Raw genomic sequence first — 11,819 nt, forward strand, 5'->3', positions numbered from 1 at the left:
CCTGCGCTTTCAGAAAATATATGGTTTGGGGGGTCTTTTACAAACGCTAGCAACGCAGCAGTTGAAAATCAAATCAATAGGAAAAAATTGCAGAAAATTCAAAAATGGCTTGGCCAGCTGATTTGAAAAATGTTCCGGAGGGCTTGGCAGCGAAAGGGTTAATCTGACGAGGAATTACTGTGGTACTAACTGTATTGCTAATAACTGCTGTTCATTGGTAGTAGTGATCTGCTAGGAACTATTGTGTTAACAACTGAGGGCCGTCCAATCATGGGTCACTGTAGACGTATGCTTTTAAAACTTTGATTACTGTGGGGCAGTTTCAAATTATATCTGGGCCTAAAATAAATAAACCAATTAAAAAAAAATTATTCTTCCATGAGTGGGTATGCAACCTGTTGCACATCCTGATCAATTTATGCGTTTTTTGAACATGCGTTCGAGGGCAAATACTGTTGCACCAGATGTGAGCTAGTAGTTTGATCTAAACAATAAACTGGCAACACTGCAGAGCATAAACAACATGGAGAGGAGTCTGGATCTGACTCATCAGGTTCTGGTGGAGGGCAGAATAGAGGAGGAGGAGGGTATGGAGGAACAGGATCCTGAGGTTTGTAGCTGGGTTACCAGTAGAAGGCTGGGTAGAGGGAAGAGTGCGAGAGAGGCCAGTCCTCAACTGATACACCCCAATAAATACACCAGGTAGCAGGATGTTGGGGTTATTAGTTCAGGGGTGGCATTGCTGGAGCAAGACGCTTCCCTGATTCGCAGGGAGAGAGACTACTCCAGTAAGGATAGGACCAGGATGGAGGGAAGATAGGCAGATTTTGGTGGTGGGGGACTCAATTATCAGACTGACAGGGTAATCGGTCATTGGGACCGTGAGTGTCGAACAGTCTGTTGCTTACCGGGGGCTCGTGTTCGACACATTGTGGAACGGATGGACAGGTTACTGGATGGGGTCGGGCATGACCCAGCTGTCATGGTACACATTGGCACCAATAACAAAATTGGAGGCAAATGGAGTGTCCTAAAAAGCGAATTCAAAGACTTAGGTGCTAGGTTGAAGAAAAGGAGCTCCACGGTAGTATTTTCTGAGATACTGCCAGTGCCACGAGCCACTCCAGAGAGACAGCAGAAGTTGAGAGAACTGAACAAGTGGATGCGGAACTAGTGTCGGAAAGAGGGCTTTGGGCTCATGGAGAACTGGGCTGACTTTTTAGTCGGTTACCGCCTCTATAGCAGAGAGGTGCTGCATCTAAATGTGGAAGGTACAGCACTTTTGGAGAAGAAAATTGGTAAAAGACTGGAGGAGCTTTTAAACTAGATAATGGGGGGGAGGGAATAAAAAAAGAACATAATAAAAATAGAGCAAGTACCTATAAGGGCAATATAGGAGGGCTGTAATACAAGGGGGACAAAGGGTTCACTCGTCAAATTAGCAATGTATCAACTGTACCGAGGTCAGGAATGAGCAATAATAAAACTCAAACCACTAGCACTAAACTAAAATGTATGTACACCAATGCTAGAAGTCTACCAAACAAATTAGAGGAGCTTGAACTTATGCTACTCGAAGAGTACTTCAATATAGTGGGAAAAACAGAAACTTGGCTATACAGCTCACATGACTGGCCAACTAATGTACAAGATAACAACCTGTTCAGGATGGACAGAATTGGTAGAAGGGGGGGGGAGGTGAGGGTTATAAATGTATGTAAAAAACAATCTAAGTGTGCACATACGAGATGACCTCATGACAGAGTTGCAATGGTGTTGGGTCTTTGTGGCTAAAACTAGATAAGACTGATGCTAGTTGTAAACTAGTTGTGGGTGTGTGTGTGTGTGTGTGTTATAAGCCCCTCGACCATAGGGGAAGAGGAGGAAGCTCACCTACATTCCCAAATATAAATAGCTGGGAAGCAGGGAAATGTTGTTATAACGCGCGACTTCAATTATCCAGACATTGATTGGTCAAATGGAATTGCCTAACTCACTGCAATGCACCTCATCGCTTGAAATCAAGCTGCTATCGTATGGCCCTCTAGAAGTGTTTGGGGCCACACCTTCTCAAATTAGACCACCACTGCTCTATGTGAACAGCCAACAGCAAAGGTCAGAAATAGTTTTAGTTCACCTTCTATTAATCTCTGTAACGGAATCAGACAGGGCAGTACAATGTCCCCTCTGCTCCCCATCATTTCAGTGGAACCCTTCTAGACCAGACTGCAATAATTTTATGCCAGGTGTCCACATAGGACAAGTTGAGGACAAACTGGCTGCCTTTGCAGATATTGTTGTTAAATGTATGCAACCCAGAAATAACGCTCCCAATTCTCATAAGCCAATTTCATAGATCTGGCCTACTCTCAAATATTAAACAGTAATTCCAGTTTCTTACCAAATGTGAGAAAATAAAACAACCTTGGCAAATCTGCCCCTCCCCCACTGGTCATACCTTTAAGTTCTTGTTCTTGCTAAGAAGCGAGTCTCATTTGTCAGTTGACCATGCTGACCAATGAGAGCAAGCAATTTGCAAGCGTTATTTTAAAAGCCGAGTGCAGGACAGCAGTTTGGAGTACGGTGAACGGCTGAGGTGGGGGTGAGGTTGGGACAGCAGATCACTCACAGGTATGATCAGCAGGAGGAGAGGAAAGGGGGGGGGGGGACTCCCTTTTGCAGTGCCTCATTGCCAACATCAAGGGCAATAAAGGAGTGCAATCCAGGTTGGGGAACGTTGGAGGCAACCACCCAGGGCAGCTCGTGACATAGAAATAGCATGATGGGAGAAGGGTAGTAAAGTAAGAGGAAAACAAAGCGGAGATATGGAATGTTGGTCGAAAGAATACCAGCACATAGGAAGGAAGCAGATCCAGGAGGTAAAAGGTGGGAGGATAGGAATTAGAAGGAGCACTAGTCTCCAGGATATTCTCAGTCAGAGTATGTGCAGGGGGTGTGTTGCGCATGTGTGTATTGTTGTGGAAATTTTATTAGGATGTGTTTTTTTAGTGTATTGTAATATTTTGTCGTTATGTCTCTCAGTGTCAGGGTTTGCTGCGTCACGCCCAATTGGAGTGTGACCCGGTTTAAATCCCCACTAAGAGTAAACCATTGGAGTAGATATCTTATGCGTGGCGGAGCAGTGTCTTCTTGGCGAATGTATGGATGCCGGCTAGGGCCCCCGTGCAATGCATGGATTTATTGGCTTGCGTGGATGCATTTGTTTTGAACGCAGTATATGAAAGGAACGTGCGTTTGTTGTCTCTAGTGCGCCTGATCAACCGCTGGAGATAATAGGACGTTGTCCCTGTAAATAAGCACGCATGAGAATCATAGTAACGTTATTGGGCATTGATCACTGAGCAATGCTGGATAAAGTTCACTCCGGTGGTAATAGATTATTGTATTAGATTATTGTATACATGTGTTTTGTTAGCTGGTTATGTTGAAGTGATGGTGGTTTCCTGTTCACTTCCTGTCTCGCTGTTTGAGACATCGCTTCCTGTCTGACATCGCTTCATGTCGGGCAGCTATAAAAAAAAAAAAAATACCTGTGCTGGGTCTCTAAGAATGGAACTAGCAAGCAAGCAACACCTGTCTCCTGTGTCCTAACTCTACAGGGGTACTTCCAGTCCTTGCACAAAAGAGTGTAATACAACTGTGCTTTTAAGCACGGGGGAAATTCTTTGTGTTTGACATACTTTGGCGCAGTTTAGTGCGGCATGGATTTGTGCGTTGAACCAAGCGAATTTCCATAACAGTATATAGATAGAGATCTAGATATATCTATAGATATGCAATATCTATAGATATATATACATATACACACAACATAGACTTACTATGAATTTGTCTACACATGTGTTTGTGAAAGACAGAGGTCAGTTGCATCCAGGTTTCAATATTTTCTGTTTGTTCCAGACACATGTAAACACATGTCAAAGCAACATGTGTAAACGCATGTAAGTCAGTTGATGGCAGAATATTAGATGCGTCCAGACTGAGAATGCTAATGGATATTTCAGACACCCACAGGACTAAATGTAAAAGGGAATGTTCTGTAGAGAAAGCAATAAATTGTGCCACTTGATAGAGCGCTGGTTCGGCCTCATCTTGAGTATGCGGTTTAGTTTTGGTCACCAATTCACAGAAAGGATGTCCTTGAGCTGGAGAGAGTACAGAGAAGGGCAAATAAACTAATTAAGGGGCTGGAGGACCAAAGCTATGAGACAAGGTTGCTAAATTTAAACTTGTTCACGCTAGAAGTGAGGCGATTAAGAGGGGACATGATTTTGATGTACAAAATGTTTAGTGGTGATGGCAACATCAGCAATAAACTTTTTACAGTAAATTCCATAAAGACTAGAGACCACCACATAAAATTGGTGGAGAAAGGATTTAACCACAAAGGACTAGGGGCTTTTCCGTTAGAGCGGTTACATTTTGGAACTCGCTGCCACAAGCAGTGGTATCAGCAGATAGTATTGAAGCATTCACAAAGCATTTAGATTCCTTCCTCAGAGACTATAACATACATGGACTCTTAAAAACTAGATCACACAGGGACTTGTGTACACACATGATCAATCGCACACAGACACACAAAGGTTGAACTTGATGGACCTGTGTCTTTATTCAACCTCAAATACTATGCAACTATGTAAAGTGAGAATTTTGGTCGTATTGTTTCTAGCCTCTCTGTGTGGGACAAATCCCAAGTGTTCGAGATGGATCAGAAAACGGGATGTGATGTTTAACGTGTTCCACAAAAGGTTTAGCTCCTGAACAGTTGCACAGCAGAGCATGGGAAGTGCGGTAGACTGTATATATTCGACCAGGGTTAGAGCGGGAGTAGGAGTCAAAGGCTGGGTTTAAGAAGCGTAAATATGACAGACTGCTATAATAGACCAGTGTGACTGACTGCTATAATAGACCAGTGTGACTGACTGCCGACATAGAACTCTTAGTTTAACTCTAGCAACACACTACGTAGGGCTGTGGTGTAAGCCTTAATATAGTGTGCTGCTGGATAATAGCTATGAGCCATGATTGGACAAAGTCTTGCACCTGACCAGTGGTCAGGTGCAAGCCTTTACCCAATTAGGGCTTCACAAGGTGTGCATTGCCAACATTGGGATGTTGAGCGGTCGAAACAGACCGCCTAACACCCTCATAGTTTGTTTGTTCGGCGAACACACAAACTAGCGATGTTCGAGTTGAACTCACATTTGACTCGAATATACAGCCCATCCCTACTGCAGATACAGTGCCCATCCCTACTGCAGATACAGTGCCCATTCAGTTTTGATAAATTCCCCCCAATGTATCTCCATGCCTGATTATCACTGAAATGTAAAAGTGTCACCTAGCCTTTGTTAGTTTTTCAATGTTCAAAATGTCTAAAAAAAAGGGTCATATATCATAGCTCCCATCCTGTGCAAAATATGATCATAGAACCTTCGGGAAAAGTGTAATTGCACAAAGAGTTTTAACACTAAACATGCTAGTTTTAGGTTAAGATATGAAGAAATTATTATAATTGGGTCTCTTTATGATACTTCTGGTTCTGTCAGCCATAAAGTGTTAGAGTTTGGACTCTGTGTATAGCATAACAATAGCAGGAACCATAACTAAAACTTTTGGACCCATAATCCATAAATGGAAGCAGCTATGAGGGTTCAAAGATGGTTAGTAGAAAAATCATACCTGCGACCCAAGTGATAATATGCAGACTCAAGCCCCTTCCATCTCATTGGCTGGTCTTAGTGCGTGGCAACTTGTATTGATCTCCAGAGTAAAGAAAAAAGGAAATCTGAAAACAAGAAAATATCACTTCCAAGGGGTCCACTGATGTGGGGGTGTGTCCAGGTTTTCCATCCAATCCGGGAAGCAGGATTAGTCATTATCTCTGCAAGTTTATTTCATTTATTGTAATACTGTTTGCATGTACAGTATGTTTTATTTTGGAACTTCTATTTTTGTAACTACCTTTTTCTCTACACTGCCGCCGTGTGTTTATGTAAAATGAATAAGCTGGATTTGATTGCTCTAAAGAACACACAAATCTGAAGAAACTGTTGTGTGTTTATTCCATGTAAATAGTTGATTGTATCAGTGCCTATAAGCTTGGTTGCAAGGTGTGTGCAGGTGTGTGTGGCCAATGGAAGAAGTGGCCCTCGTCAAGATTATAGCTCAGAAGATAGCTTGGGGAATGTTAGGGATGTGGGGGATTCATTTAGGCTGCCACACAAGTATTAGAGTACACTAGATTGTACACACACAGTCAGATGCAAATCTCATAAACAGCCAGCTAGAGTTGAGGGAGTCTCCCTCCAGTGGCAGCCAGCAGTAATGGAGAAGACTGGGTGGATGTACTAACTTTGAGGTAATGGTGCTTGGCAGTGACCACAGTGTTGCACAGAGAACACTCACTCAGCCAGTTAGTTTTTGTACAGAGAAACTTACACTCTAATGCAAAATGACTTCGCAACGCACTGGACTCGGAACCCACCTGAGCTCCTGCGCAGAGCCGACAGGAGATCCTACAGAGCCCCCCTGAGACCCCGACCAGCCTACCATAGATCCTGCACAGCCCACAGAGACTCTCTGCAGGGTCTCAGGTGGGCTGGTTTGGGTCCCTTTACCACAAGCAGTTCTCCTTACCTGCTGCTGTGCTTCCTCCGTCGCTACTGGGGCCCGGCCTCCTTCGCCACATGACCGACGCTGATGGGCCCCAGTCCCGGCCTCCTCCACCTTCTCCCATGTCAGTGGGCCCCACCAGCCTTGGGCCCAGTCTGCGAAGCCTGTGTCAGTCTGCTTGAGGGCAAAGTGTGTGGACAGGGAGTGTCTGGCAAAGGTTTTCCCACAAACCTGCAAGTTGTGCATGGTTGCAGGTTACATTAGTTCATTTGTGTGTATGTATCACATCTGTGGACTGGGAGGCACTCTGGGGGCCCTCACAAAGATCTGCCAGCATGCTGGCTGTTCTCAGAGTTTGAGCGACAGCCGGCACATCGTCCGGCCTTCCTGCGTCCCTGTAGCCCTTAGGCGCCACAACCCCCCTCTCACTCCGCCATTTGTGACAAGACATAACTGATTCTTTACAGCTAAATTGTAAATGATCTGAGATTGGACAAACCCAGATTCTGCAGGTCTGGCTGTACTGGATTTATTAAAATGAATATTACCTCTCATCTTGTTTATGTTCCAAATGTTACTGATATCACTGCTCACAAGCTTTCTCAGATCCCTGAACTCCAAAATTCATTGATTTTATCTGGTCATAGAGAAAGCCCAGAATCTCATGGCAAGCGCTAACTAAAACTAAGCTAATGGAGGAATAAGCCTCCTAGATGATAGAAAACATTGCAAAGTCTGTTTACTCAAAAAACATCAAAATGGAATTATCAGAAATTCCAAAAACAACGGGTGGATGTCGAAGAAGCTCCATCTCTCACCACAGCCCCCACTACACTTACAATTTGTAAACGTGACGTAATTGGCCCCTCCACGACCAATTGGTACACTGGGAACCGCAATTGTCTCACACCCTCTAAACACAATACAAAATTATTTTATTAACCAACGCCTCCGCAATTTCAAACCCCTGACTTGTTGGTATCGAGACAGAGTATGCCAAATTAGGTAGGACACTCAGAACGCCTGTTGTACCTGAAGATGCGGACTGACTCCTACACACGCTCTAATATTTAGTGGCAGTGCTTAATAATTTAACCCTACTGGAAGAAATGATATTGACCTAAAACCGAAAATCACTACTGTAAACTTTCCACAGGACCCCTGCGTCCTTTTATTCCAAAATATACTTCTGTTTGCTTCTAGATATAATAAATCAAATGTTACTGCATATCCTAAAGAGTCTGATCGCATAATACAGGAGAGCTCCTAGACCCTAAATAGCAGAATTGATATTGCAAACTGACAAGCTAGATCTGATTTTCAAAAGGCAGATTATGAATCGTGAGCTGGTTACACTTGAAAAACGCAGACTCAGCCAGCCAGTCTAGATAGGCTGAGCCAGCTGTCACTCACGCAGCTGGGCGGATCCAGACAATTGTCGGGATCCGCTTCAGCTGCGGCATACTGTGGCGTCTCAGTATACAGGACACAAACTAGCGTCCTCCCGTCACCCTCAGCTCAGTATACCACGAGCTACAGCTCGCGGTATACTGAGCTGAGGGTGACGGGAGGACGCTAGTTTGTGTCCTATTGTAATTGTTATAACCTGGCTTGCAGCTCTCCACTCTCACTGTTTACACGGAGCCAAGCGGAGAACGAACGTTCTCCACTCTGCTCCCTACTCCATCCTGAATAGAGCATCTCTAGCCGGCGGGGGGGGGGGAGGATTTGGGGGAGGAGAGACGAGCAGGCTGCACTGTACATTTAGCTATGCTGGCCCAAAGCAGGGCTAAATGTACAAAACAACTACCCGCCTGGAACTTCATGTCCCGAGCTTCGGGCAATAGGAATCCCTGCCGCCGGGTCATTGAATAACAGGGAATTTATTAACGTACTTACGACAGTTCGAACATATTACATCTCTGAAACTAGTCTACTCTGTTCACTGCAACTGAAATCACTTGCGATGCACCGTTTTTTGGGAATATTTTAAAGTTATTCTTTTTGGTTATTCTGGGATGTTCAACTCTGCAGCCTTCTCACATTTCTCTGCTTGAGAAAACTAACATTCCTAGATTACGGAAATTGTTATACTGTATTGTGACTATTTGCAACAAAACACAGAGCAAGCGCCACCTCCTAGTGCAATATGTCTATTGACTAAATGATGAAATAAGAGTAAAAAGGTTCTACTCACTATTCGTAAAGGAAACCAGGCATATCAATAATAGAGTGCAATGGTCCAAGAACGCTGTATAGTGGTAGGTGCACCCCAAACATGGGTGGGGGCATGCTACCCCTATGTTGGGGTACAACTACACTGTTATAGATATGCCTGGTTTACTTTAAGAATAGTGAATAGAATCTTTTTACTCTTTTATTCATCAGTCAATCAACAAACATACTGCACTAGGAGATGGCGCCTGCTGTTTTTTGCTGCATGTCGTCAAGATTCCAGTGACTCCCTGGTTAAGAGGGCAGCCAAGTGGTTCCTAGCATTGGCAGAGTGAGTATCAGTCCCATTGGTTTGCGCCAGCCTGAATCTTGCCTATTTTCCTGTATTGTAACCCAACGTAAAAATTCACATACTGTTCTTAATGTCTGTTCTTAATTTCAGTGGAAAAGTTAATAAAACTTTATGAAAAGAAAAATACAGCTCCTGCTGCCTACGCTGTTGACCTTCACAATAGTAGAAAGAGAAAAGAAAATCCACCAGCTAAAGGCCCTGCAGAACATGACACGTCCAGGCCATACACCACTACTGTGCCCTGCAGTGGTGGGGGCAAGTGGAAGTAACCAAAGCAGACAGTGAGGGATCAGGAAATCTTCAGGAAGTGTCAGATTTCTCCTAACTACCGTTGAGATGGGCAATCCAGGCAGCAGAAGGAATTCGTATTTAGTATCTTCTATGCAGGGAATACAATCCTGTAAAGTTTTTTTTTAGTGGCAGAGAAGCCATAAAAAAAGGGCAACTACAAAATCCAGGATACAACTGAGGTTCTAAAAATTGTAAATAATGTTATAGTGAAGTGAATGTTGTTGAGAGCTCCTTATCTAGTATTAGTGCGGCAGGGAGTTAGTAGAGTTGGGTGAAATATCAGTTTAGGCAGGACCAAAAGTGAAAAAGAAAGCAAGCTGGGTTCTTTTAAGGCTTTATGCTCAGGGCTTAACATGCCAATAACACCAGATTACAAGCAGTAAAAGGTAATTTAAAAAGAAACAACAACAACAACGTGGCCTGAAACGCTACAATTTTTTTTGTCTGGATAAATGTAAAAAAAACATTAGCCATGGATAGGTAAACTGGTACAACCTCCTACCACCACATGAATCATTAATTTTACATACAGTGTAAACATAGGCAAACCATAACTGGCCATAAATATATGCCTACCTGGTCTCTCTGACTGGACCTTTAAACACAGATGTTTCAGAAATTCTAAAGGTAATTTAACCACATCCTGTAAAATAAAAAATACCATCATTCTTTAAAAAAAAAAAAAAAAATCATCAACAGTGTAAAGAATCAAAAAACAAATATAAACACATTACAATGGCCCACGAGAAAAATTATTACAGAACAGCTGTGCCCTTCATGTACTTTTTATGCTTATTTATGGAATACATTTAGAATTTTGCCATAATTTTTAGGGTACATGAATCGTATATACAGTCATGTGAAAAATTAAGTACATCCTGTGGAAATTACATTTTTCAACATATTTGTACATGCAAACATTAGATCTTTCAAAAGTCACAAATATGTTCTCAACATCAGGGTAATCAGTCTAATAATAGGTGGTTTGCCAGTGCAGATCATGGTTGATCTGTAATGTATTAACACATTTTCAACTAAAGGAAAACCACTGACATTTGCTAAATCATACCCTTCTGTTATGTACTTTGCAATTAGATATTTAAATAACATTAACAGTATAATACAGCCAAGTTTTCATTGTTTAAATGTTTTAATGTATTTTTTTTAACTATTAAAAACCACAACCCTGTCTGGTGTACTAATTATCATTAATGTATTAAAGAGCAAACAACATTTAACTATATTATTACATTGTGCAAAATATCTAGTCCTTCGCTACCACGCTCTGCAAAGGAGACGGCCTCTTGATTGACAGCTCTCATCTCGCTATCTCTGCACTCTCCCAACACTAATCAAGGCTCTCCTTCCAGTTCTAGTGCTCTTCTTATTCCTGAGAGAGTGTGCTCTTTCTCTCTGCATTCCTGTGACCTTGCTTGTGTCTGGAGAGCAAATGGTGAGATAAGAGCTGTAATTCAAAAGTCTTGTCTCCTTTGTAGAGCATGGTCAGGATAGAAGTGAACTGCCAAAATATGTATTTTTTTTGCTGCACACAGAAGCATCAGATAAAAAGTAACATACTGTGGGAGTTAGGTAACAGGGCTGCAAAAAAATAGTAGGTGAGACTGTTCCAAATTAAACTAATAATGGCTTGCGCATGCATTGCGTCAATGCCTACAAACCGCTACTGCCCAATAAGCCATGTATATAATATAATTTCCATGTGTTCACAAAAGCTCATATCCAGTGCGCTAATGTCCTGTCAAATCATATGGTTTTAAACCTTGTGTATTGCGTTTTTTCTCTCATTCCACAGTTGTGACAGCTGACTTAACATTTTTATTTTCTCTGCTCTTATACTGCTTGCCAGGTCTGTTCCATGAAGCAGCTGCCCCGCTCCAGGGTCTCATCCCTGCATTACAGAATAACTGTTGCTGTTACTGCTTAAAAATTGTTAGAAGTTAATATTTAATTTGTTAGTTAAGTCCATCTAAATCTGCTGGTACCTTCTCCACAGGTTGACAATGCTGCTTTCCAAGAGCAGCTCTGTTGCTTCTACATAGTGTGGAACCATCCTAAGCAGGGGTATGGAATTCCTATCACCCGATGCCCGGGACATGCAGTTTCGGGCGCCGAGCGAGTAGTTTTTTTGTACATTTAGCCCTGCTCCAGACAAGCAGAGCTAAATGTACTGTGGGAGCCGCCACTCATTTTTATACAAGTTATCGGATCTGATCACTTGTATGAAAGGAGCAGTGGTGATCTTCAGCCATTTACCACAGTGATGAATCAGGCATTTAGTCGAATTTAGTCTCCCTCCCGCCCCAAGGCCAGGTTCCGCAAAGCACCCCCCTCCCCGCCAAAC

At 42.8% G+C, this 11,819-nt stretch overlaps 1 protein-coding gene across 2 annotated transcripts in view; it reads right to left on the reverse strand.

Moving 5' to 3' along the window:
* IPPK (inositol-pentakisphosphate 2-kinase) overlaps positions 1-11,819 on the reverse strand; it is a 325,056-nt gene that overhangs the window by 262,491 nt on the left and 50,746 nt on the right. For both annotated transcript variants that reach the window (XM_018561475.1, XM_018561474.1), the window contains one exon: positions 10,034-10,100. In XM_018561475.1, coding sequence (XP_018416977.1) covers positions 10,034-10,100 — 67 coding nt within the window. The remainder of the gene's footprint in view (positions 1-10,033; positions 10,101-11,819) is intronic.

The sequence above is a fragment of the Nanorana parkeri genome, unplaced genomic scaffold (genome assembly GCF_000935625.1).
Source record: "Nanorana parkeri isolate BGI_ZX_2015 unplaced genomic scaffold, ASM93562v1 scaffold526, whole genome shotgun sequence".
NCBI classification, from domain to species: domain Eukaryota; kingdom Metazoa; phylum Chordata; class Amphibia; order Anura; family Dicroglossidae; genus Nanorana; species Nanorana parkeri.